The 26,042-nt window shown below is 36.7% G+C and overlaps 14 protein-coding genes across 14 annotated transcripts; 6 read left to right on the forward strand and 8 right to left on the reverse strand.

The window, feature by feature from the left end:
• Positions 1 to 36: 36 nt before the first annotated feature.
• C9374_014365 (uncharacterized protein) lies at positions 37 to 2,672 on the reverse strand (the record flags this gene model as incomplete). Its single annotated transcript, XM_044690344.1, has 2 exons — positions 37 to 1,594; positions 1,774 to 2,672. 2 exons carry the CDS (start codon positions 2,670 to 2,672, stop codon positions 37 to 39), a joined length of 2,457 nt encoding a protein of 818 aa, XP_044552957.1.
• Positions 2,673 to 2,977: 305 nt separating this feature from the next.
• On the forward strand, positions 2,978 to 3,892 carry C9374_014366 (uncharacterized protein; the record flags this gene model as incomplete). Its single annotated transcript, XM_044690345.1, has 1 exon — positions 2,978 to 3,892. The coding sequence occupies one exon, from the start codon at positions 2,978 to 2,980 to the stop codon at positions 3,890 to 3,892; it is 915 nt and encodes a 304-aa protein (XP_044552958.1).
• Positions 3,893 to 4,069: 177 nt separating this feature from the next.
• On the reverse strand, positions 4,070 to 6,021 carry C9374_014367 (uncharacterized protein; the record flags this gene model as incomplete). Its single annotated transcript, XM_044690346.1, has 2 exons — positions 4,070 to 5,700; positions 5,844 to 6,021. 2 exons carry the CDS (start codon positions 6,019 to 6,021, stop codon positions 4,070 to 4,072), a joined length of 1,809 nt encoding a protein of 602 aa, XP_044552959.1.
• Positions 6,022 to 6,181: 160 nt separating this feature from the next.
• On the forward strand, positions 6,182 to 7,348 carry C9374_014368 (uncharacterized protein; the record flags this gene model as incomplete). The annotated part of the gene is made up of 1 exon (XM_044690348.1): positions 6,182 to 7,348. The coding sequence occupies one exon, from the start codon at positions 6,182 to 6,184 to the stop codon at positions 7,346 to 7,348; it is 1,167 nt and encodes a 388-aa protein (XP_044552960.1).
• A 609-nt stretch (positions 7,349 to 7,957) lies between these two features.
• C9374_014369 (uncharacterized protein) lies at positions 7,958 to 10,141 on the reverse strand (the record flags this gene model as incomplete). Its single annotated transcript, XM_044690349.1, has 1 exon — positions 7,958 to 10,141. The coding sequence occupies one exon, from the start codon at positions 10,139 to 10,141 to the stop codon at positions 7,958 to 7,960; it is 2,184 nt and encodes a 727-aa protein (XP_044552961.1).
• Positions 10,142 to 10,225: 84 nt separating this feature from the next.
• On the reverse strand, positions 10,226 to 11,752 carry C9374_014370 (uncharacterized protein; the record flags this gene model as incomplete). Its single annotated transcript, XM_044690350.1, has 2 exons — positions 10,226 to 11,251; positions 11,528 to 11,752. 2 exons carry the CDS (start codon positions 11,750 to 11,752, stop codon positions 10,226 to 10,228), a joined length of 1,251 nt encoding a protein of 416 aa, XP_044552962.1.
• A 214-nt stretch (positions 11,753 to 11,966) lies between these two features.
• On the reverse strand, positions 11,967 to 13,473 carry C9374_014371 (uncharacterized protein; the record flags this gene model as incomplete). The annotated part of the gene is made up of 4 exons (XM_044690351.1): positions 11,967 to 12,788; positions 12,855 to 13,178; positions 13,229 to 13,311; positions 13,413 to 13,473. The coding sequence occupies 4 exons, from the start codon at positions 13,471 to 13,473 to the stop codon at positions 11,967 to 11,969; spliced, it is 1,290 nt and encodes a 429-aa protein (XP_044552963.1).
• Positions 13,474 to 13,694: 221 nt separating this feature from the next.
• On the reverse strand, positions 13,695 to 14,153 carry C9374_014372 (uncharacterized protein; the record flags this gene model as incomplete). Its single annotated transcript, XM_044690352.1, has 1 exon — positions 13,695 to 14,153. One exon carries the CDS (start codon positions 14,151 to 14,153, stop codon positions 13,695 to 13,697), a length of 459 nt encoding a protein of 152 aa, XP_044552964.1.
• Positions 14,154 to 15,277: 1,124 nt separating this feature from the next.
• C9374_014373 (uncharacterized protein) lies at positions 15,278 to 15,760 on the reverse strand (the record flags this gene model as incomplete). The annotated part of the gene is made up of 1 exon (XM_044690353.1): positions 15,278 to 15,760. The coding sequence occupies one exon, from the start codon at positions 15,758 to 15,760 to the stop codon at positions 15,278 to 15,280; it is 483 nt and encodes a 160-aa protein (XP_044552965.1).
• Positions 15,761 to 16,721: 961 nt separating this feature from the next.
• C9374_014374 (uncharacterized protein) lies at positions 16,722 to 18,379 on the forward strand (the record flags this gene model as incomplete). The annotated part of the gene is made up of 3 exons (XM_044690354.1): positions 16,722 to 16,848; positions 16,902 to 17,536; positions 17,609 to 18,379. 3 exons carry the CDS (start codon positions 16,722 to 16,724, stop codon positions 18,377 to 18,379), a joined length of 1,533 nt encoding a protein of 510 aa, XP_044552966.1.
• A 99-nt stretch (positions 18,380 to 18,478) lies between these two features.
• On the forward strand, positions 18,479 to 19,087 carry C9374_014375 (uncharacterized protein; the record flags this gene model as incomplete). Its single annotated transcript, XM_044690355.1, has 1 exon — positions 18,479 to 19,087. The coding sequence occupies one exon, from the start codon at positions 18,479 to 18,481 to the stop codon at positions 19,085 to 19,087; it is 609 nt and encodes a 202-aa protein (XP_044552967.1).
• Positions 19,088 to 19,561: 474 nt separating this feature from the next.
• C9374_014376 (uncharacterized protein) lies at positions 19,562 to 21,185 on the forward strand (the record flags this gene model as incomplete). Its single annotated transcript, XM_044690356.1, has 3 exons — positions 19,562 to 19,673; positions 19,739 to 20,298; positions 20,352 to 21,185. The coding sequence occupies 3 exons, from the start codon at positions 19,562 to 19,564 to the stop codon at positions 21,183 to 21,185; spliced, it is 1,506 nt and encodes a 501-aa protein (XP_044552968.1).
• A 44-nt stretch (positions 21,186 to 21,229) lies between these two features.
• On the reverse strand, positions 21,230 to 21,992 carry C9374_014377 (uncharacterized protein; the record flags this gene model as incomplete). The annotated part of the gene is made up of 2 exons (XM_044690357.1): positions 21,230 to 21,764; positions 21,826 to 21,992. 2 exons carry the CDS (start codon positions 21,990 to 21,992, stop codon positions 21,230 to 21,232), a joined length of 702 nt encoding a protein of 233 aa, XP_044552969.1.
• Positions 21,993 to 22,315: 323 nt separating this feature from the next.
• On the forward strand, positions 22,316 to 25,710 carry C9374_014378 (uncharacterized protein; the record flags this gene model as incomplete). Its single annotated transcript, XM_044690359.1, has 3 exons — positions 22,316 to 22,864; positions 22,978 to 23,557; positions 23,660 to 25,710. The coding sequence occupies 3 exons, from the start codon at positions 22,316 to 22,318 to the stop codon at positions 25,708 to 25,710; spliced, it is 3,180 nt and encodes a 1,059-aa protein (XP_044552970.1).
• Positions 25,711 to 26,042: the final 332 nt, after the last annotated feature.

The following is a 26,042-nucleotide window of genomic DNA, read 5'->3' on the forward strand; positions in this document are numbered from 1 at the left end:
GGTAAAATCTTCAACCTGATCGCTGAAGGTCCCAATCTATTTCTTCTTTTTTCCTGATCCAAGACTGGGAAATTCTTTATCCTTTTTACTACTCGAGGAAGAGTGAGAGGCGTTGCTTGTTGATGGTTTTGATTTGGCAGCCCAATCTCCCTGTAATCGAGCTGTAGCATTTTCTTGTGAAGATGTTGAAGCTTTAAGATTTTGCTGTTGTTGTCGTTTTGTCCAGTCATTCAACTTGACTGGCTTTCTTTTCTGTGACTTGTCATTCGCTAAAATAGCAGAAGCTGCAGAAGGAGAAGGAAAATGAATGTCATTTACAGGTGGAGGAGTCATGTCAGAAGTCAACTCTGGAAAATTACTAATGTGTAATTCTTGAAGTAACTTTTCTCTGGCAAGTCTCTCCTCTTCCTTTCTTGATTCTTCTCTTCTTTTCTCCTCTTCTTCCTCCTCAATCTGTTTACGTATTTTATCTTCTCTTCTGTTTTTACGATGCTTCAAATCTTTATAAAAGTTCGCAATGGTATCATGGGATGCGAAATTTTTCATATCAACCTCCACTAATGAAATGTAACAACCACAAGGTACGTGCTTTAAAATGGGATATCTCTTTCTAAACTCTTCATCAAGCTCCACAGTCTCAAGTTCAATAATTTCACAATCAGAAAGTCTGTGAGGGAATTTTGTGAAATCTCCGTCGTATTCATGAAGTAAAATTTTTGTACAGAGCGGATGAAGAAACATCATTTGATTATCTTCTGATTGATAATACCAATAATTATCAGGATCCAGTTCTGATTTTTTCTTGTTCTCATCAATTGTTGTGTGAGTAATAATACTCGAGGATGCTGCTTGTTTCGAAGCTTTTCGAGGGCTGTGGCTAGAGCCTTTTGGCCTGCCTTTAGGGACATTCTTTGTGATCCAGTCTTGGAAAGATTTTTGTCTTTGTAAAACTTGTTCTTTAGCTAATTTGATAAATTGTGTTTCATCGCCTGATTCTGCTTCTTTTAACGATGAGTCCAAGTCTGATAATTCCTTCTTAATAATGCTAGAAATGTCATACGTGACGTTAAATCTACAAAATTTTGAAGAATTATGGTCACCATACACTGGATATACTGTTGGTAGGGAGTGTGACTGAATGCCTCCGAGACATGTATCGAGATCATCGAGCAAGTCCGGTATAATAACCTTCTTGTCTCGTTTTAGCAACACAAAATTCATCTTATCATGCTCCTTATATTTTGGCTTGACATCTATTTGCACACTTCTCAATGCATCAATGTACACACTCTCATTACATAATGGACATTTTCTATAGGTTTTTTCTCCCATTGCTACATAACGCAAAATGCAAGCATAACAAAACACGTGGCCACACTTGGTAATTTTTGGTGCCTTCAACACCTCAAGACAAATTGGACACTGTTCTTGATTTGGATCATGAGTTTGCTTAATGACCAACTCAATGGTGTCCCAGTCTACCAACGTATCGGCATCAACTCTTCCTTGATTGTACTCATTGGCATAGAATTGATTTGTTGTGTCGTTTACATCTTTGGTAGGCTCTGCTAGAGGTCTCAACACAAAGTGAAAACTGTGTGAGCGTAAAAATATTGAATTTGAACAATAACATGAATAATTATCCAATGAAAAGTATTGATGAATAATAACGCAACACGTCATCACGAACAATAGATTCCATTATCATTTGATTGACAAATGAATATTAATATTTGTGTTGTCAATCAAGAGCATTATGCTAACATTACATACTTTGCTAAAACATATTCCTCTTTCGTTTTCGGTCTTGCATAATAATCATTGTAGTGATGGTGGTGATGATGTTTGTGGCGATGATGTCTATTATGTCCATTATTATGATTATTGGAAGCTGAATGATGAGATCCTGACGATGATGCTCTATTCCGATTCGTATTGTTTCCAACACTAACATTTCCAGCAGCAATACCGGTTGCACCAGTCAACTTGAAGGCATGTCCTCTATAATCATAAACATCATTGCTTCGGAAATATTCTTCTTCTTCATGCGGAGAGTCATTGGAAGAAGTTGGAGGAGAACCAGTCGATGAAGAAAAGGCACCACCGCTGCTACTACTGCCGTATCCTGACATGACTACGTGTTGTTGAAAAGCCTTGTTTCGTTTCTTCTTTTCATAGGAGGAGCTTGTAAACCCTCTTCTCGATTGATGATGGTGTGTTGAAGCGGATGAAGCCATGATCGGAATACCATTCGTGGCTTCCAATGTACTTTTTAATGGAGATGAGGAGTAGTGGTTGGTTGGATTTTCTCCATGCTGGTGATGATGGTTATTCTCGTGTAGTTGTTCATCTTCATCCTCCTCTTCATCATCATCGGATCTGCTTGTACTTAAAATAATCTCTTCCGATGGAATGTATTCACGAAAATTCTTACTACCACCATGGTTATCATGATTGTTGTATAATTCATCATGGAAAATAACTCGTTCTTCTCCTTCTTGAATCTTGCCTGAAGGAGTATAACCCTTACTATTTTTCCTTCTTCCTCCATGATGATTTTTAGAAGTAGTTGATGAGATTGAGGAACCAGTATACTGTTCCATCGAGCCAGCAGCAACCACACCAGAAGATGTGAATCTTCCTTGATGATGGGAGCGCTGAGGAGAAGACATTTTTTCAAGTTAAATTTGGGATTTGAATTTGAATTTGGAAATTGGCTGGCAATCAAGTCGAGCCCAAACCTTTAGCCATGAATAACTCTCTCCAGCCCTCCATGTCATACCATATCCTAGAATTCATTCAAAAATTTATTTTCAAATTCTCTTTCATTAAACTCAATTGATAACTTCTAATAATAAATATTAATAAATAATTTGTAAAAATCTTTCTTCAAGGTCGTCCTTGCACCAAGAAAATAGCGTTCAACAAAAACATTCACAAAAAAAAAATATTTTATCCTTCACACACTCATACACTCATGGCTCAACACACTGTGAACAACATGGACTTGTCCCAATATCCAAAAGTCGACCTTGCCTTCATTGGTGGCACTGGTCTCTCCAAAGTTGAAGGTCTTTCTCACATTCAAACCGTAGAACCATTCGAAACTCCTTTCGGAAAACCTTCCTCTCCTATTGTGATTGGTCATATTAACAATTTATGTGTTGCTTTTTTAGCTCGACATGGTCTCTCTCATTCCATTCAACCCACGGATGTTCCCTATCGTGCCAATATCTATGCTTTGAAAATGTTAGGTGCTTCCTATTTGGTTTCTTTCGGAGCTGTTGGTTCTCTTCAGGAAGAATTGGCTCCTAAACACTTTGTTGTGGTGGATCAATTCATTGACCGTACGAAATTCCGTCAATCTGAAAATACTTTCTATGATAGTGAAGGATTGGTGGCTCATGTTTCTTTTGGAGAACCAACATGTAAGGAATTGAGTCAATTAGTGTTACAAAGTTGTCAACAAATTTCGGAAATTCCTCGTGTTCACTCGAGTGGTACCTACGTGTGCATGGAAGGACCATGTTTCTCATCACGTGCTGAAAGTAAAATGTATCGAATGTGGGGTGGAAGTATCATTGGAATGACTTGTTTGCAAGAGGCTAAATTAGCTCGTGAAGCAGAAATGGCTTTTGCTTGTGTGGCCATGGTTACCGATTATGATGCTTGGAAAGATGATGCCGAACCAGTGACTGTTGAAGAAGTGGTCAAGATTTTACATGATAATGGAGATAATGGACGTCGAGTGATTCAACATGTGGCTGCGAATTTTAACAAGTTTGAATCATCGGCTCATTCTGCAATGAAGTATTCCTTGTTGAAGCCAGCAAGTAGTTTGAGTGATGATTTGAAGAAGAAGTATCATGCTATTTTGCACAAGTATTATTAAGTGTGTGTGGGTGTGTGAGTGCATATTATGTGCACATAAAACCATTCCTTTTGAAAAATACTTTCAATAATAATTTAATTTTATTAATTTATTTTTAATGATTCATTTTGTGGTACGTGGAAACTATTGATGTGAGAACGCATTCTTTTGAAACAAATCCATTGTCATCACCATTTCTCAATATTCCTCTCCATTCCATTCAATATCAAAGGTCATTGAGTTCAATAAACCAACACCATATCTGTAGGTCTTAATAATAGGATCGAGTATGAAATAGAATTGCACAAAAAATGGCAAACAATCGTTGGCTCTAAATAACACATCTCGATGAATTCCACATGCCAATAAATCTCTCAACCATACAAAACAAGATCTCATATCCTTACATCCAGTCCATAATGGCATGAACATTCCTCCAATAATTTGAAGTCTACTTCCTGGAAGTGGTTTGAGAATGGTTTGAACTTGTTCCAATATGGCCATGTGAGTACTACTCGTACTACTAGGATGTTGTTGTTTTGAATATGAAACATGCTGTGCTATATCCGTGCGAAGACATGACTTCTCAGATGGTGAAAATTCAACTGTGGAGTTTGGAAGAAAACATTGTGTGAAACTTCTTCTCAATAATTGCCCAGACACATGTGAAGTGTCACAATTAAACAAATGTGCTCCACTGGTTGCTCTTGGATTGCATTCAATTGGATAGATGATGATCAAGTCATTACTACTATGGTTCGTGGCCCAAACAGGTTTCCTATTCATCCCAATTGTGGTACTTGAGCTAGCCACTATCAAATCAAAAGAAATTTGTCCAGTATATTTTCGATGAACAACCAATTGAGAAATCCATTCTTGGATGGCTGTGTCAACTTGTATATTTTCCAATGGTTCAAAATATACAGAGCTGCCCACAGCTGTTCCATTGGGTGTATAAATTCCGCCCAAATAACAAGTATGTGCTCTCAAAATTCCTTTCGTAGCAACTCCAAACGAACAAATCATTTGTCCTTCAATGAATTCTTGTGCAACCCACCATGACGACTGACATTCCTTAATTTGGGAATGCAATAAATTCAATGCTTGGTCTTTGGAAGGTTTGACCATTGTGTCTGATGCGAATCGAGAATAACATGGTTTTAACACAATTTTTCCATTACATTCATTCCAAAATTGAGTCAATTTCTCTGCTGTACTTTTGTGACTCAAGAGAATGGTTTTTGGAGCTTTGAATTGAACTTGCCTCGTTCCTTGTTGCTTCTTTTCAGATAAATTATGGCTTCTATTTTCATCTACTCGATTTTCAACATTCTCCATTTCGCAACGGCCGTCACATAAATTTTCTACATTGTTTCTCACACTATTATTATTATTAAATTTTCCATTCAATTCTCTCTCAATATATTCAATAAATTCAAACTTGTTGTGAAGTTCCTTCAAGTTTTCAATGCTCTCACAAAACACATGACACTCTGGAGTTTCTTTTTCAATTCGATGCTTGGCTCTTCCCACCTGAAACACTTCTTCACACGTTGGAATGATCAACGTAATGGAATATTTTTTAATCATTTCCAACAATTCTGTTTCAAATGTTTCGTAATCCTTATTTGGAAAAACTGTAAAATAATGCACATGTTTGGCAAATTTCGAAAAATTGGAAATAAACATGGGCCGATAATAGGGTGTTTCTGCTAAATGTACTTGATGACCCTCTTCTGAGAACATTCTCAAATAATCGAGAGCCACGGGAGCACGTCCTCCGAGAATGAGAATATTTTGAATCGTTTTCCTGTTGGATGATGAATGGTCTAAATGATTCAGATCCGAACAGAACAGTTAGTTAAATAATATTATTTGCATTTTGATGAACAATTTAATTTTAAATGAAATTAATAAAATAAATAAAATTAATAAATAAATATTATGCGCGTATGGAAAGTATAATAGTTACCTTCGGAAAGATGATGATTCTTTATAGATTCGGCAGGCTGCCGGTCATGATCCAGTGCAGAAAAATATTCGGAAAGAAATGCCAATAGTTGATAACCAATCGTCAAGCATAACACACAGAGAGTGAATGTGAATTTTAACACATAGAGTGCGAATGAATGAAAAAACGACAATAACATTGTGTGCAAAAGATTTTTTGTTTTTTTTTTGTAAACCTGTACATTGTTCGTAACACTTGGCAGAATGATTGACAATCTTAAATTTCTTTTAAGATTTTGGAAAGTGAACTTGGAACAATTGGATGAGAGAAAATGTTCATCCAATTGTTCACACACAAAAATGTCTTCAGACTCTGCCATTGTCATTGATACGGGTTCGGGATGGTGCAAAGCAGGTTTCTCAGGTTACAATGCTCCCACACTTGTTTTCCCTTCCGATGTTCCAACGAAACAACATCATTCAAATATTCATCATGTTATTCATATCGGAAAGGAAGCTCTCCATCCAAACGTTTTAAATCTGAATGATGATGATCCTCCCATTCAAGATTTAGAATCCATATGGCATCATGTCTTTCATGAATTATTATTAAAATCGGAAACAAAATCCAAAGAAGAAGAACAAGTCCAACTCGACCTCATGAATCCCATCTTGTTATCGGAACCTCCTTTAAATCCCAAATCCAATCGAGAACAAACCACTCAACTCATGTTTGAAACCTTCTCATGTCCATCCCTCTACATGTCCATTTCTCATGTCTTGTCGTTATATGCCTCAGGCCGTACCACAGGAACAGTATTGGACTCGGGCCATGCACATTCTCAGGTCGTTTCCATCGATGAAAGTTATGCATTGCCTCATACGGGCATGACCTCTCCCATTGGTGGAAAACATTTGACGGAATACTTGGCTTCCAAAATCATGATGAATTCAAAATCTGAAAGAGTGTTTCCAAGTCGTTGTTGTTTTCATGAGGATGAGAAGAGAGAGGTCATTCAGAGGTTCCGAGAAATGAAAGAACAGATGTGTGTTGTTACAATGAACGTTCAGGATGATGATTCAACTACTTGTTGCTCTCCACTTGAAAATTCATTTGAATTACCAGATGGTACATTTGTGACTTTGGGTCAAGAACGATTTCAATGTCCAGAAGTGTTATTCGAACCGAGTGTGTTGGGTTTACAAGATTCGATGGCGATTCATGAACTTGTTTTTAACTCCATTTCAAAATGTGATTCAAATATGAGATCGACCATGTTTGGGAATATCATCTTGTCGGGTGGTAGTACCTTATTTCAAGGATTAGCGGAGAGATTGAAACATGAATTGATCGAGTTAGTTCCATCTTCCATGAATGTTGACGTTGTGGCACTTGCTGAAAGAAAATATTTGACTTGGATGGGTGGTTCTATCTTGGCTTCGTTACCATTATTTCAAGAATTGTGGATTACAAAGGAAGAATATAAAGAAGTAGGTTCAGGAATTGTACATCGAAAGTGTTTTTAAAAGTGGTGTCAATCAATTCAAACGCAAATTCTTCCAAGTAACTCCATAAAAAATGTTTATGCAATACGTGTTAAATTGCTTTCACTATTGCATGGATCTTGTCTATTACTACTACTTGGAAAAACCGAAAACTTTCAGTATTCTCGGATTCAATGCTCCGAAGGACACAGCCACTTCTTCTCACTGGTTCTATGATTTTGCACAATTTTCTGAACGATCCTTTTCAACCACAGCCAAGGCCAATACAAATCTCATGATAAGAATGGATTAATTGTCTCTTTGGACGCCTGCAGTTTATTGGAAGAAATGGAACATTGCGTACAATATGTGTTGAAACATGTGTTAATGACGAAGAAATCCATTCCCATATTATTTGTGGTGCATGGTGATTCGATTTCCATGAATTTGTATTCGAAGACAATGATTGAGATGGTGCATGAGAATGTGAACAAGTCAAATTATTCAGAATTTTCGTGTGTCGTGAAGGAACTAGAAACTCTGTATGAAGGATTGGAATGGTTGTATAATTTCAGTGTCACTCACTAGACTCTATTTAAGTGAATGGGTTTGTTCGAAAAATTATAATTGTAACGTTGTCAAGACACACGATCAATGTTTCAATAATATTAATTGTTCACGACCAGGAATTCCCATCAATACGAATGGACAGTCATCATAGTCATTTGGAGTTTCTGATAAATTGCTCACATTGCAATGAGGCAAATCTAAAATGGTCATCTCGGGCTCACCTCCCTTATACACATCCCAAATTCTCAAAACACTTCCCGAGTTGGTAATTCCACCACAAATCATGTATTGATAATTGTCAAAAAGAAACATTTTGTTGTCTCGTTCTTCCTTGATGGAATTTATGGCAAGGCGAGATTGTTCGAGTGAAGTTCCTAGTTCGTAATTGAGAAGACTCTGTGAAAGTTTTCTCTTGTCAAATAATTGAAATTGAGGTCTGTAATGATGTGAAGAATGTTGAATGGGTGATTCAATACTTTTTACAATAAATTGAAACTCATTCACACATTTCAAGTCACTGATAAATGATCCTTGAGAAAATTGAATTTCTCCAATAGTGGATGTTTGAAGTTGGCGATTTTGATTACTTGTTGTTCTCATTCGACAATCCATCAAGTTGACATTTCCATCTCTTCTTGCATATAATAATTCTCCTCTCTCTGTCACAAATGGATTCCAATACGTTAATAGCACATCGGAATAGCTGTAACTAGAAGTATATCCAATATGACATTGCTTGCTGTCACCGCTTGAAGCTCTATCCAAATCAATAATCACTCCTCCCTTGCTTAATCCTAATGCACACCATCGCTTATTTGGATGGACAGAATGCCAGAATAATGTCTTTTTTCGACAACTGTACAAGTGTTGATATGAAACATGGCATTTTTCACTCAAATGGGAGTCTTCGATCGAATTTCTGGGTGTTGGAATATCCTGTTCATAGAATACTGAAAATTTGGTGAGAACTCCAGCATTTTGTGCATGACCAGTGCATGACACTAGAAATTGAAATTCTTGTGCTGAATAATTGTTTCTATGAGTCGTGTGAAATGGAGAAATGTTTGTGATTGGAGACGAGAGACTGGATAACGACGTTGTCAAGAGCCTCTCTCCATGTCTTCCTTCCATTGCTGAAAGACACAAATCTCTTTGTGTGTCTGACGAGAATATACAAACTTCATCTTTAAAGGAGAGTGTCGAATGATTGTGTAGTTTGTTGAAATCCACTTTTTTCACCGTAAATAGGCACATGTTTGATGTGTATTCGCTTTCCAAACTTGTTAATCGTTTTTCATCAGCATTTAAGGAATGTGTAAATTCAGTGTGCAGCTGTGTGTGATCACCATCTTCTCTTCTTTTCTGTGTGAATTCACACAACGGTGAAAATTTTTCTCTAATTTCAAAATGTTTCATTCGATGATGTACATGCTTGTAATAATTTTTTGCATCTGCTGTTGGATGCATCAAGCGACTTTTAAATATCGTCATGGCCTTACTTGTGTGATATTTCTTTTGAGTTTTGCATTCTTCTATCATTAAAATGGAAGGCACATTAGAAAATTTCTTATTTACATTGTTGGCTATTGAGGAATGTATCTTGTTTTTTTGTGAGGTAAATGAATTAAAATGTTTCTTGTTGGAATGTGTTGCTGATAATGGCTGTTGCTGTGATGATCCAATTTCTTTCAACCTTGCATGTTCTTGCAAATTTTTCATCCTGTCTTTAGAATTTCCAATAAGAATGGAACGTTCCAAACCGTTCTTTGGAATTGGAAAATATCGATTAGCTGTTTCGTCAAAATAAAAACCAGGAATGTTCATGGTCGTACTAGAAGAAGATGATGCATATGAAGAAGCTGTTTTGTTTGTTGGAGGGGTTGACTGTGTTTGTGTTATTGGCTTGTTTTTTCGGTCATTTCTATTTACATGATGGGACGACGATGATGAAGATTGACCAAACACTCGTTCAATTCGATTCAATAAATTTTGTTCATAGTTTTTCTTTTTCGTGTTCCGATTATCATCGCGTTTTTGATTATTATTTTGATTTACATTCGGAGTGGTTGTTGCCATGCGGCTACTGCTCGAGGCTGAATCATTTCTTGCCGAATCATCCTGCTGTTGAAGTTTTCTCTTTTTTGGTTGTTGCTGTGATGGCAATGGATCATCATGATTCAAATCTTGTGTTTGTCTCTGCTCCTTCCGAGCCTTGTGATGATGATGATATTCAGAACGATGGTTTGCTTTTTCCTTTCTCGGCATTTTTTTGCAAGTTATGTTTAGGTTTTGTTTGAAGTTGTTATTCATCAAAATATTTATTGTTCATGTTTGTGTGGATTTATAAAATCATTTGTTAGATTTTCCAAAAAATCTTAGCTTGTTGTTCAGAGCAGGTGGAAAAACAACTTCCTTAATATTATTCCAAATGCCTCGATTGTATAAATTCAAGTTGAGCTTCTTATTTTGTTGAGCCATTTCACACATCTTTTCAAGTAATTTCATTTTCCATTCCTTTCGAACTTGTTTCTTTTTCTCTTCATTCTTTTTATGTTCTTCATCGTGATGTTCATTCTTCTTTTGATTGGCCGCCTCTTCTTCCTTATACAAGTCGTCGTACAATTTCTGAATATCAATATTGGACTTTTTCTTCTTAGTTTCAACATATTTTGTCACAATATCCCACAATTGTTCCAAATCCTTCTTTTTAAATGTTTCATTGGTTGTGGTATTGGTACACACCAAATAAAAGTGATATCCCCAAAATCCAAAAATCATTAAACCACACGCAGCAATAAATAGTAATTGAGCAACCACAACAATGTAACGAGAGAGCATGTACTGCAAAATGATCGCCAAACTGGCATTCACTCGTTCTCCCTTACTTGTCATGAAGGAAACATTCCATAAATTTTCCTCATCCACCACACTCCACAATGTCATGACATAGATATACACAGCGTACACCACGAGAAGGAAATTTGAAATTAAAAACAAGTGAAACCATCGATAATTCAATTCACCAACATCATTATTCAACCATCCACAATAATGATCAAATTTTGCAACACATTTTCCAGAAAGTGGACAATGCTTGGAACGAGCTGGTCTGATAATATCACAAGTGGTGCATTTTCGTTCGGAAATGTACATGACTTCATCGTAGGGAAAGGATTTTTCAAATTGTTTGACATTGTTCTTGTTGATAAATCCAGGATCGGAAAAGGAAGCTTTCAAAAAGGAAAAATAGGTCAATACGAGAGCAACGAGTCCAGTGTAGCGATGGTAAGATGGAACATATAAATTAGGAATGGCTTTGAAAACTGTGAAAAGATAGAGTACAACGTTGATGGAGAGAAGGGAAAGGTAAACGAGCTGTGTTAAGTTAAATATATAATGATATCATTATATTGTCATCATCATTGTCATAAAATTCGATAAAAAATTATCAACACAGAAGATGATGAACCCCATCGTTCCGATTCGAGAATGAATCATGATTTGCGAGACACAGGTTTCAAAGTATAGTCATTACATAAATCAGTGAGTATTAAATATATTTGTTGTCATCATAAAAATTATCAAATAAATTCATTGTCATGAAAACAGTTTCAAATCGGTTCGAATCGAAACAAGATGATAAAAACGCACCTGTAAGATTGGATTTCGAGAATGTAGGAAATACTTTTCAGCTCTTTTCAAAAAATCACTTCCGCAACAACAAGTACAAAGTCGCTTAGGTACGCTCACCAGGAATATGTAAAATTTACCAATGAGTCCATTCTTGTGGAAATCGGTCGGACCCATCAGTAGTGTATACAGAATGAGACCAGCCACAGAGGCATAGCCATACAGGAAGAATAGAAGGACAAACATTTTTTTGTTATCATCAATTTTATTGTTTTGGAAGCCATCATGGAATAAGGATAACGTTGGCCAGGCGCACATTAATCACAATTCACTCTACAAATGTAACTATTACCTTGGGTAATGCAACGTACCCATCGAGAGGCTGAACAAGGATACGGGAATTAGAATGTTCGGAGAGTTTTGACAATTCAAAAAGTGCATATGCAAATCATGTTTCACTTCAATACTTACGTTCATTGGCTTTCTTTGGACTTGCTATAAGTGATGGTGTCAAGACTTTGAGGTATTTCACTTCAAGTCCTGTACAGCTGTGCATGGGAATTTCAAACTTCATGCTTACAGGACCCATTTGAGGTGACAAGTCATACGTGATTGGATTATTGGTCACGATGGTAACCTTAATAACCTGCTCTAGAGCTCCAGGAAATTTCTTAATACCCCACAATACCACTTGTTCAGCCGAGTTGTACTCGTAACCGTTGTGTTGACCGCCTCCACATTCAACACTCACAGTGGCTGAATCTTTTGGAACTGGAATTCTCACAATAACATTGGTGGCAACTTTGGATGCTGGCAACTCATTTCTCAGTGTCACAAGAAGCTTCACTTTAAATTGAGATTCTCGAGAAAAGTATGGATTAATTCTGAAAGGAACGCTATACTCTTTGGTAGATCTGTACTCCATAATATTGAATTCTCCGTCGGGTGGATATAGTGACAACACTTTCGAAGTTTCCCACTCATTCAAATCGACGTATTGACTGAACGAGACATAATCCAACGTTACACTTCCATATATTCTGTTGGGCTCAGACGAAATGACAATATTTTCAGAGAGCCCGACTTTGATGAGCGGATCTCCTGGAATGAAGGATTTCATGGTGACGCATCCAATCACTTCAGAGAGGAGTATTTGACCAGATTCCGAAAAGGTTACATTAATCTTTTCCAACACATCAACAAAGACTTCACTCTTTTTAACAGTACCTCCTTGGATGGGTCTTCTTGCAGCTTGGCAGGTTGCCGTTCGGGGCTCTGAAAACTATTCGACGGGTAATTACAGGAATGAACAACCACAACCTCCTCATACCGACGCACAACAACTTACCGAAAATGCATTTCCCAAAGATGTCAGTAAGGACGACGAAGGCACTACAACTTCGACTGGCTCATTGGCAATGAATGATTTCATAACCTTAGTACTACAATCTTCAATGTAGCCATTATCAATAATTTCATCCAGAAGCTCGTAGACGAGAATGAAATTTTGTCGTACACTCTCCTCGTTCAACACACCACAAAAGTCTCGGATCAAATTCGCAATTCGGATCAAGCACTGAATGTATGTGGCTGGTGAAACATTGGATCGGGAAGTAAAAACGAAATACATGTTACTCTTCTTAATGGATATAAATTGAATTCCTTGTACTTCCTGAGAAAATGGGTTCGTAATGATGAGGATTCAGAAACGAAGAAACTTACAAAAACTGGGCTGCCATCACTTGTGAGTGATTTTATCTTTCTAAAGAATATTTCTTCCGAACCCTTAACAATATCATAACGATCTAAGGAAACATTGAATGGGGTTATTTATGTATTGTACATGCGGACGTCATACCAATCCACATAAATGATCAAATAAGAAAGACCATTGAAAAACACCTACAATCACGAGCAATGATTTTGTCTCCCCTCAAAGACAAGATAAAGAATTGAGAAATGGCCATATTTTTTTGCTATCATCATGCCTGTGCAACAGATCATCATCAAACCTTCATTCATGATTTGGTCAATTTATACAAGACAAGAGGTCGGATATACCCAATGTTGTGTTTTATTCGGATTGTTATGTACATTCAAAGAGCAGGTTAGCACGTTAGGGAGTTGTTAAAAGTACATGGTAGTATTACAAAGGTGGGAAAGCAACAAAACCATATGGATCGGGCTTTTATCGCGACTCAACTCTTTGAGTGGTTGTTTCAACATTAGTGTTGGATCCATTGGTACAGTCCGAGAGTTGGCCATTCTTCATCATCATGATCACGCTTTGACTTCGGGTCGAGAAACGAGGAGAGAGTCCTCCTTCCTGTAAACGCTTCTTCATCTTATTCATTAAAAATTGGGTGGGGTAATCAATTTCCTTATTGCGATCAGTCATGAAGGAAATTAAATCAGACATGACTACTGGAGTTTTATGTTGTTCCTTATTGTACGAGAACACATCATCGGAATGATTCTTACTATTGATCAATGTGGCTGGAGATGATTTACTTCTTGTTCTCGAAGTGTCTTGCAGTTGTGAGTACAAACTATTGCTTCTCACTTCGCGTCTTGCTTGGTGGCCGTTGCTACTATTATTACTATTGGCAGAAGTGGGTCTTTGATAGAGCGATGATGAGGCTGACATGGTGGTTGTAAAAATAGCAAATAACGTTTTTGAAAAGGTTTGTTTTTTTTCTTCTTTCAAATAGAAGGGAGAGAATGGGAGAGACAATTGGTTGGCAAGAGATAGAGAATAATACTGCTGCGAAGGTAAAATCGGAATGTATGCAGAGGGTTATAGGAGACGAGCGTCGATGGAACGAGAGAGAATGGATCAGTGATGACGAGAAGAAGGAACAATCTATTTGAAATTGCTATTATTAACTGTTGTTGTAAAATACAATCGATATGGGAGCTTGCTAATAAATGTTAGTTTGTTTTTTTTGATGTGGTTGGTTCTTTGCTGGAGAACTCCTTTTATCAATTTGAACAATAATGCAGATTCAGAAACTTGTAATATTTATCGAAAACTGCAACCTCCCACATTTCATGATTACGAATTTTCACTTGTCATGACTTTTTACGAAAATGATGAAATGTTCGTTGATGGTGTGATTTCATAGATGAATCTCCAAAATGGCCATCCATCACCTTTCTCTTTCAAAATTATTTTACCTTCGCCTAATCATGCTTGGTATCTCTTGTCGATGAGTTTCATAAGGATCTACTGCTCTTTGTGTGTCTCTGATTTGAGGTGACATGATTTATTTCAACAGCAAAGGCCCTTGAATAAAAAGAAATTATCAACACATAAAAGGATGATAAAAGAGATATTTTGGATGGGGTGAGAGTTTATTACAACAGTCAGCAAGTCTTCAACCTTTTTGTTCTGCCAAAGAGCGAGTTGTATTCCATGTAATGTCAATTGTCAACTTTTGTATGCAAGTCCATTATTAGCTTTCTGTTTACTTTTGAGCATGTGAAAATTAAATAAAGATACAATTTTCAATTGCAAGACTCAGAACCATTCAACTTTTGGGGTGATCATCTCTCGAAATAATCTTCTCATTGATTTCACTAACCAATTGTAGCCTCAAAATTGATTTACATGACTTCGAACGATCGAATGAGCGACTCATGAGTTAACGTTGGTAATTGTAAATCACACTCATGCTTTATTTCACAATCCTGATAAAATGAATGTTGAAACCAACGATCATTCCTGCAACCTTAATTCATGGTATTCCCTTAGAAACATTCAACAACCACTCAAAACTTGTATCCAATTTTTCTCAAGAATGATTTTCGTTCTCCTTGCTGTTCTTCATTCTCCACTCCTTTCGAAGCAAATCCGTCCACAACACCCAAAATTGCTCTTCCTTGATTCGTCTCTGCCAAAATCACTTGTGTTGGATTGGCAGTGGCACAATACACTCGACACACTTCTGGTACTTGTTTGATTGTATTCAAAATATTCACAGGAAATCCATTCTCAATGAAAATAATAAAAGTATGTCCTGCTGATAGATTGAGAGCATTCTTGATCGCGAGTTGAATTAATTTTTCATCGTTACCGGAATGTCGGATCAAACAAGGACCAGAGGCTTCGTTGAAAGCAATTCCGAATTTCATATTAGGATTGGTATTGATGATGGCTTCATGGAGATCTTCAACTGTTTTGATAAAGTGAGAATGTCCAAGAATGAAATTTGAATTTTCCTCCTTTTCAATGTTCACGAGTTTGAGATCCATCTGACTTGAATCCAACTTGATTGACCACGAAACGATTGAATTGTTTTTTTTTGATTTTCGATTTTAAGGTTCAAATTTGGAAATGAATGAAAAGGAAATGATCATGGTCACAATATTTCTATCATGAAGAGAAGCCACAGTTAAAATTCTTTCACATGATGACGAACACAAAACTAAATGATGACTTGACGGACGAGCTGTGATGTGATCACTCCATGTTCAGTCATACTCTCCAAAATTTAAGGTTTGGCCGGCAATTTTGTTACAGACCAAAAGATGTCAATTTCTTTAAACATTCACTTGTAGAAATATGCTTGACACCTTCATTGTCAAATCTATTATGTCCTAGATATAAAGAGGTCAAATTCTTCAAATATGCACTCGTAGCAAGATATTTGACACCTTCAGCCAATTAAATTGTATCCTAGATCCAAAAAAGTCAAGCTCTTCAAACACTCACTTGTAGAAATGTATTTAACACTTTCATCGTCAATTCCATTGAGGTACATATTCAAACAAGTCAAGTTCTTCAAACATTCACAATTAGCTAAACCTTTGATTGGCTCAGAAACTCGTTTGAACGAATTTGCTGCGAGTGATAGCGAGAGCGGAATTTGAAATGATACTTGTCTCCATTGTTTTGAAATTTTCATACAAACTCGAATGATAAACAATGATTCAAGAAATTGAAGAATTTCAAAAATAATATCATCCATGAATACTGTATTGATCTTGTTGTTGTAATTTGTCAGAAGAGAGGAATCATTTGTTACGGCAATGATATTATTATTTGATGATGAAATTGTTGATTCAGCAACACTTTCCACCGATGTTGAATCTCTTGAGAATTTTTTCTCTTTGCGCTGGTGCTTGCGAGCATTGGAAGCGTGAACGAGAAATATTTTTTAAAAACAAACACTATCAGGTTCTTGACTTGACAAGTGAAATATCGATAAAAAAAATGTTACGAAACTCTCCAGGCTCGGCCTCCAACTCGATCGACAATATTCCTCTCCCCGAATGGGATACTCCAATTGTTCTTCAATTCTTGACCAATCAAAAAGTAACAGACAAGAAAGTTCATCAAAGTATGTCATTATTTGAAAATTATTTTCCAAAATTAAAATTTTTCTGTAAATAGTATTTGAAACCAATCAGATCAACGGAATCATGCTTGCATCAATGACTCTTGATGATTTGAAGCGATTGGGTGTTCCCATTGGATTTGCCAATACGATCATCAAAAAAGTTGCTTCTTTAAAAGAGTATCAAGAAAAGTTCATTGACGCTGATGCTTTGGAAATGAGAGATTTAGCCAAAGATATCATTCCAAGCACGTCAGCCAAAGATATCATTCCAAACATGTCACAAGGTTCTGATGAATTACAAGGACTCTCGTGCTCCTATGATGCAAAAGATACTTCTTCTTCGACGGTATTTGTTGCGTGTCCCATGTGGAATGTCAACAAATTCAACGACACGCAAAAACAACAATTTGAATTCTGCATGCCAAAATTGGACTTTCTTCCAGAGACGAATAATCCAAATTTCAAACAAACCATTTGTCAGAATTTAATTTTCCCCAACAGATTCATGTATGAATACTTGAATCCCCAACGCATACCTGAATATAAACAACAAGTTCCAAATACTGGTAAAGAGTCGAGCTTGAAAGTAAGATTAGTGATCACAGAGCTGAGTGAAGCAACTACTCATCGAATTGTTAGAAAATTTGGAGCTATTGTTGGATTAACTGGTGATGTTTCCTATGGAATGGTAAGTGAAAACATGTGGAGTTCGTTTGATTTAATTTGACTTTCCCGTACGACGTTCGATTTGAATTCACAGTTTCACACAGCACTGATTGTTGGTCCTTGGTATTTGGAATGGGGTGACAAATCTCTTGCTATGGTTCGACAACGATCCTCTGCTAAGGCTGTGTTTGTTGCTACTATTGGCGAAATTAAGGGAACGGAAAGAGTGAGCCAAAAACTTGTAGCTCTTGCTCAAGTTTGTGCGGATTGGAATGCAACGAAAACGTATGACAAAACGAAATGTAATTGTCAACATTTCACTGAAGCTGCCATTGAAGCATTGAACATGTCAATTGAATTCAACCACAACATTGATGCCAAAACTAAAAAGTATTTGGAGAAAATGAAACAATTGGGATCTGGTGAGCGTGTTTACAAAGTTGACAAGGAATTGAAGAAAGTGTTGTTGGATTCAAATGTTATAACCACAGACAATGACACACTTCAATTAATTCAAAATATGAGAAAGAAAATTGAAAGTAATTCCAAATTTTATTTCAAAACTCACAAGGAATTGGATGAATTTGTGAAATTTGCCATAACTGTTCATCCTCTTTTCACATCTTCACAAGATTATGCTTTTTTGAAAGGATTTGATCGGGCTTTTTGGTTGAAATATCAAAGTGAGAAAAGTAGAAACGACATTCCATATCGCGAAACATGTAAACCATTAATGGAATCGGAAAGCATTTGTTTATGCCCATTCAACCCAACTCAGGACCATATGGACAATGTTAACATGACTGTTGTGGGACAAGATTTTGTGTTGGAAGCTCAATGTGGTTGGAAGCCTCCAAAACAATGATCCTGTCACGAACAAGCTTTTGCTAACGAGAGATTTGTGAACCAGGTAAATATTCGAACAAGTTTGAACTATCCCTTAATCGAAATTTTCAACAAAAAAATGCAAGCATACACTCATACTCTGTCCGATGAGGAGATTCAAAACAAAACCATGTATGTTAAGATGAAGCAATACAAAGATGCGATAAAGCAAGATATATTTTCCACTCTTATAAACAAGCCCATGAGAAATGAAATAATCATTGAGAAATTGAAAAAAGAAAATGATAGAATCCATGACCCTGAAGCAAAGGAGGACATTAAATATGGGATTAGAGTCTTGTTGTTACTTTCCGACTTTTCGGAGGAGACGGAATCTCTCGAATATGCAACACAAGCACACAACAAGTCTTCTATCATTTCCAGCTCCAAGTACAAACAAGCCTCAGCTTGCCGAATTCTCGTACACAAAGCTTTTGAAAATAATAGTAATGCTGAACTTGCGCAAGAAGCTTTGGAGATGCGATCAAACTCCAAAAATTTTCAATCCAGCTTAAAAGACTGCGCAAATGCTTTCTTTTTAATGTATCTAACAACTGCAAATTACTACGAAGAATCCTCGAATTACTGTATGAAAGCTTCTTTGTTTGATCAACAATTCGAATCTAGGTGGTGTTTAATTCAAGAACGGAAATTGGAAACATGTTCTTTGGAAGAAATGAAGTTATAATACGGAAAGGGGTCGTTTTTGGTGTTAGACCTTCTTATAGAATGATTAAGCATTTACATAAAGCATTACAAGAACGAAACAGGCCATACCTGTCAGAGATGGAGAAAATGCAAGTAAGAGAAGAATTACGACAGTGCCAATTACTCGTTCCACAAATGACGATCCCGCAAGAACCTTTTTATTTGGTGGAGGAGTTTATTCTGGAAGGTGTATGGAACGAAGAAAAATTCTTTGAAATTCGAAAGCACGTTTCTTGTATTACCCTTTTGAACAGACTTCTCTCAGCATTCAGGACTCTTGAAGATATCCAATGGTAGCTTATCAGATGAGAGTGTTGGAGCTGAATAGGCAGAGCGACAAGTATAACAGTATCAGTACGTGTTTACTGGCATAGGTTTGATATCATTCGGTTAGTTGCTGACAACAGAAAAGCTGACAAATGACTGTTTGATTTATTTCAATATTTCAAAAAAAATGTCACAAAACAACCATTACATTGACAACATTCCTCTCTCGGAGTGGGATACCTCTGTTGTTCTTCAATTCTTGACCAATCAAAAAATTACAGACAAAAAAGTTCATGAAAGTATGTTGCTCTCGTGGATGATCAAAAATTTTCAAATTAATTAATTCATGCGATGAACAAAATAGTATTGAAAACTCATGACATCAATGGAGCATTACTCGGTCCAATGACTCTCGATGACTTTAAACGTTTGGGTGTACCAGTGGGTTTTGCCAATTCCATTGTCAAAAAAGTTGCTGCTTTGACAGAATTTCAAGCTAAATATCTCGACACCAATTTTCATGAAATGGACGACTTGGTTATTGATATAATGAATGAATTAAATGAAGATTCAGAAGTTTGCCCATGCCCTGCATGGGATGAGAATCAATTCAGTGCCGAACAAAGGCAAGCTTTTGCATTTTGTATGCACAAGTTGGATTTCATTCCAGAATCTATAGACAAGAATTCAAAATCCAAGGCTACCATTTGTCAGAATTTAACATTCCCCAACAGATTCATGTATGAATATTTGAATCCACGACGTATAGAGAGCTACAAGATGGAAATAAGGCAATTAATGGTCCACGAGCCCAAGATGAAAGTGAGACTTGTCATCACCGTATTGAGTGAAACTGCTCAACTTAGACTCGTTAGAAAATTTGGAGCTAATATTGGCTTGTCTGGCGATACCGCTTGTGGAATGGTAAGTATAAATGGTAATTTGTGAATGCAACGTGTTGAAATTGAACATAATAGTTTCACACAGCATTGATTGTTGGTCCTTGGTATTTGGAGTGGGGTGACAAGTCTCTTGCCATTGTTCGAAAGCATTCTTCTTCTAGGGCTGTGTTTGTTGCTACTATTGGTGAAATCAAAGGTACCGAAAAAGTGAACCAACAACTTGTAGCTCTTGCCATGCTTTGTGCTGAATGGAATGGAACAAAAATGTATGACATAAAAGACTGTAATTGTCAACATTTCACTGAAGCTGCCATTGAAGCATTGAATATGACAAATGAATTTGAACACAACATTGATGCCAAAACTAAAAAGTATTTGGGGAAAATGAAACAACGTGGAGCTGGTGAGCGTAGTTATAAAGTTGACAAGGAATTGAAGAAAGTGTTGTTGGATTCAAATGTCATAACCACAGACAATGATACACTTCAATTAATCCAAAACATGAGAAAGAAAATTGAAAGTAATTCCACATTTTGTTTCAAAACTCACAAGGAATTGGATGAATTTGTGAAATTTGCGATAACTGTTCATCCTCTGTTCACTGCTTCGCCAGATTATGTTTTTTTGAGAGGGCTCGACAGAGGTTTTTGGCTGAAATATCAAAATACGACATACCAAACCGAAGACGACCGACCGTGCTTGTCCTCTTGCAAACCCTTAATGGATACCAAAGAAAGCCGTTGCTTGTGTCCTTTCAATCCAACTCAAGAACCTATGGACAACGTTAACATGACTGTTGTGGGACAAGATTACGTCTTTTGCAAGCTCAACATGATATTCTCGCCGACGGACTGCAACTTGGACTCGCAATGCGGCTGGCAACTTCCAACCTTTGAATCTCACAACTAAATTGTTATTGTTGATTTAAAGTTATTCAAAACTCAAGAAAATAATTAGTTGTTGTTTGTTTGAAAATGTTCAATATAAATGGAAATTAGTGCTTTCTGAATATCTCCATTGCATTGATCCAATATTTGTATCCATCGATTTTGATCAAAGAATCCCATCTCACGCAACATCTTAAATTGGGCACTATATTGTTGGTTTTTTTCATCCATTCCCATTAACAATGTTACAGAGCTCGTTTGTTGGTTAAGGTTGAACAATATTGATTCCAGTTCTTGAATTCTTTTTTTCATGGATTGAATAATTTCAGAATGAACTTCACTCACTCTGTAACTTTCTTCTGTCAGACCATTCGTGTAATCAATTTCATCTGGAATCATTGGGAAGTATTGTTTCGATAAATATCGAAAATTTTCACGTTCAGTCACCAATTTAAACATGTCTATGGGATGGTTTGCTGTGATTGTTCCCAAGAAATGACTATATTTCTGAACTAATTTTTGTTTTCCTAACTTGTTGGAATAATAAGGACACAACGATGTTTGTGAGCTTCCATTTACAGGATCTTCCTTAATTCCATTCCTGTCCAATACACACGTGTGTAAATAAAAATCCAACTCGTGTAACACAACAACCCACTTACCAAGGTGAGAAATATCTTGTGACAAAATCAATCTTATCCACCTCAACATCATTTCCAACAAGTTTCTTCAACTCCATTTTACTCTCTTCATCCATCTCATTCACTGGCATGTTCACTGCAAAGCCCTTGACATGAGTCTGAAAATCTTGGAGATCATCATCTCCCATTTGTATGGAAACTTCGAAAAATTTGTTTCAGTGTGATAGGAAATAGTTGGTAATGAAAATTGAAGTCAACATTTCTCAAAGGGGTATCTTGGTTTTGCATTGGCATCAAGTTGCCAGAGGGTGGATGAAAGTTGAGTCACACCGAAACACTTGGCTGTCGTGTTGGTGTTTGCCATTTTTTGTTCGTGTCCTAGTCTTGACAAATGACATATCCATTCTCACATGAAACGGTTTTTCGACGATTATTAATGTCTAACAGTTTGCATGTGGTATCACAATCCTTTGAATTTCACTAGATATTGAGCCACAAGTCCAACATAAAAATGAAAAGCAAGCAAATCGTCTCTACCCAAGAGTTGTTGCCGAATTCAACATCACCCCAACCAGAACTTGTACTTCACAATGCAACAACCCAACCACGAAACACAACAACCTCAAACGGAAGCTCCAAACGTGGACCTCGTGTTCGATTCTTGCCATCCTCTCGTATCTCGAGTCATGAAGTCTCACGTTCCATCGTTTCAAATAGTGCGAGTATCTTCAGAACAACGGATTATGATCCTCCATTCTCTTCGCCTTTGGAGCCTTCCGAAAGTGGTTTGTTTCCTGTTCCTTTCATGACTGGTAATAGCTTTTCAATGGGATCATTGGACAAGATGCTCTACATCTTTCAAGGACAATTAGAGCCTTGTCGTTATCAAATTAATTTCAAAAGAGTATTACAATCCTCCTTCTCGCTGAGTGAACCCGTTTCCATTCATGTAGAGGCTATGGATATGTCGTTTGATTTGAAAGCAGAAATTCAGAAAGAAGAGAATCATTGGTCGACCGAGTTTAATCTATTCCGAAATGACAATGAGAAAATTCAAAGGGTAAGCAAACAAGATGAGCTATCTCTCATTTTTTAAAATTAATCCTGATTTGGAAAATAATAATATATTGTGATGATCATTCGAATATGCATTGGGTTCAACATTTGGTTTAGATGGATTTGATCATGGTCAAAATTTGGGTTTCTAGATCCGTATTACATCATTCAGAACTATCCTTTGATTTGCTTTTATTCAAAAAGAAAGAAATTATTCAGTCCATTAAATTGGACATGTCCAATCCAACAAGCAAATCATTGAAAATTCCAAATGTTGGTGCTGGAATTTATGAAGTGTTCATTCGTAGTCAAAAATCTGAATCAAATGCATCGACACAAAACACTAAGTTGAATCGAAGTTGTGCCCAGCTTAATGTCAAAATCACTGCCTATGAGCACAATGAGATAAAAACCTTACATTCATTTGTGAAGACACCTGTGACGAGTGACACCTTGGAGTTCAATTGGAGAGATGAAGATCTTGTTGCTCCTTCAACAGCTCCTACTTGTATTCACAGAGAAGTTGCAAAAGGAGTGGCTTTCAAGAATGAAGACTGGTTATCTAGACGCTTTGTGGTGTATAGGAGAGCCAATAACTTGGTAAGCTCACACATTTCCATGACTCTCATGCCATCCAAGCAAGCAACCAATTTAGGAGCATATCAAGTCATTGTGTATCGTGTTAGTAGTGATACTCGTAAGTAGAATTTAATCCAAATTGAAAGAGTAATAGTATATATATTTGGAATTCCTATTGTACTTATGATTTTTGAATACAAAACCACAACATACACAATAGCCGTCATGGAAATTTCACAACATGAACTCTCTCGATTATGTAGCCATTTACTCACAAGAATTTTCTATGCATTTCACATAAAAAAGAATGCGAAAGAATTGAAGACCATCGTTCATTTGTGTGAAAAGTATGGACATGCCATTGAAATGTCTTCTCCACTGAGAAAAGTTCAAGCGATTGCCAACAGCAAACTTTCTCAAATGAACGATGAACAAGTCAGAAAGCGAGAGGCCGAGGAGCAAAAGAGTAAGGAAATTAGTCCATTGGAACAAGCCACTCTTCAAATTCTTCAAACCTTGGGCATGATTTTCAAAAACAAGCAACCCATCGTCGATCTTGAGGAGTTGTTTTCACAACAACAACCAATTATGGAAGAGCCTTATCAAAAAATTATCAGAGATGAATGTGACAATGAAGCAAAACAATGTGGTCCAATGTCGTATCTGTTAAAAACTCTCTATGAAACCATTCAAATGGTGAGAGAAGAACTCAAGAATGAACAACCAACCAATTCCTTGACTCAGTCACGAAAAGAACTTTTAACAAAGCAAGCAATTTGGAGAAAAATTGCAGGAACTTTTTCAAACACGGATGAAAAATTACTTTGGCAAGTTCAAATGGGTCCAGAAGATGAAGATTACTTTTTGTTAGATACTACTGACACGGAGATTAGTGAATTCACAGATGAAATTAGTGATATTGATGAAGACGAAGACGGCGACATTGACATGTATGATGACCAACATTGTGACCTCGCAGCAACCTCCAATGAGAGCAAACCCAAACTCATGAAGGAACCATCCAAAACTCTATCACGACCTCCCTCATCGAAAAGTTATTTGAGTTTTGCAAACCTAATGGCCTTTGCTGTTTTTACCAAGGACCAAATGGTTTGTAAACCTGGAGAACAGGAAGTTTTCAGCAAATTATCACCTGAACATTTCCAAGCCATTTATAATACTGCTCGATTGGTCATTCTTCATGGTTTGAAACATATTCAAAAGCGTACCATTTTGAGAAATAACCTCGAAATTTCATTTTCAAGAAAGTTGGCCGAAACTATTTCATATATTTTGAATTCTTCTCTAGCAGAGAAGTACATTCATCGAGATGAATTTTCGAAAGCGAGAAGAATGTTATATGCTCTGCAAGATGGCCATGAAGAAAAATACAATTCCTTAATGAATGATAACATGCTAACAAGCACTCAATCTGAAAGTGACCAAATGCACAACTGCAATGAAACTCAATCGGAATCCATCATCAGTACCACCGTATCAACCACGCAGTCACAGCCAACTCAATCTGAAATTCCATCCATTACCATTTGGTCTGAAGATCAAGACGATCACTCGCTACAAGAAGTTACCGTTTACTCAGCTCCGTATCAATTTTTTGGCATGACGAAGGTTTCTGTTCCAGAGATGAGCAACCCGTCAGAATTTGTGAACATCTTTGTCAACCAAGTAGAAGCACTCGATTCCTATATTAATTCACTCTCTGATAATACTACAGAAATGTGCGACGAAAACAATCATAGAAGTATGGTTTCTGCCTATATTCGAAAGTGTATTCTTCCAAGCTTTAGAGCTCTCTTTCTCGGACCAGAGGAAAATCCAGATGACATTTTCATCAGTGACACCTTTAATGTATTTCATTATTTTATTCATATTGTAAGAAGAGCATCTGTTCCACACAATGAAACCATTTCTGTAATGATCCAAACCGTCCTTCAGGTTCAACAAGATATCAGAATGGAAGATTTGTGGCTAGATGACAATGAACATTTAATGACAACAAGATTCAATGCTTTTTGGTGTCACGTCATCAATGCCAAAAAGTGTGTCGACGTTTTTGATGAAATTTGTAATCGCAACTATTATTCAACCTATTTCAAGAATACTCCAAAATTCATTCATGAACAAGTGAAACAAGCATTACGCAAATTATGCTCTCTTCCTCTTCAGTTAAAGATTGATCGATTCCAAAATGAATATAATCCATTCATCATTGTAGAGGAAGATGATTCTGTGACCGTTTCCAATGAATGATTCAATTGCTACAATAGTGCCCACCGTCCACTGTACGATCATACAATATCTCGTAACGATTCAAGTCACATCACCAAGCATTAATGAGCCTTCCATTTCCATCTCATTGCTTCATTAATTCAACAACCTTGAAATTGATCGATTCTTTATTTGTATACATTCCAAAAATACAGAAAACGTACTATTCATACAACCTAAAACAAATGATGCCAGTGATGCTCAGAGATCATCTCTCCATATTCGAAGAGCTTTTGTCCAACAGTAGAGTCATCTTTGTCATGATGACATGTGGATTTACATGCCACAATTAGTGTGACTCAGAGATGGTGTAC

This window comes from Naegleria lovaniensis (genome assembly GCF_003324165.1).
Source record: "Naegleria lovaniensis strain ATCC 30569 chromosome Unknown tig008, whole genome shotgun sequence".
NCBI classification, from domain to species: Eukaryota; Heterolobosea; class Eutetramitea; order Acrasida; family Naegleriidae; genus Naegleria; species Naegleria lovaniensis.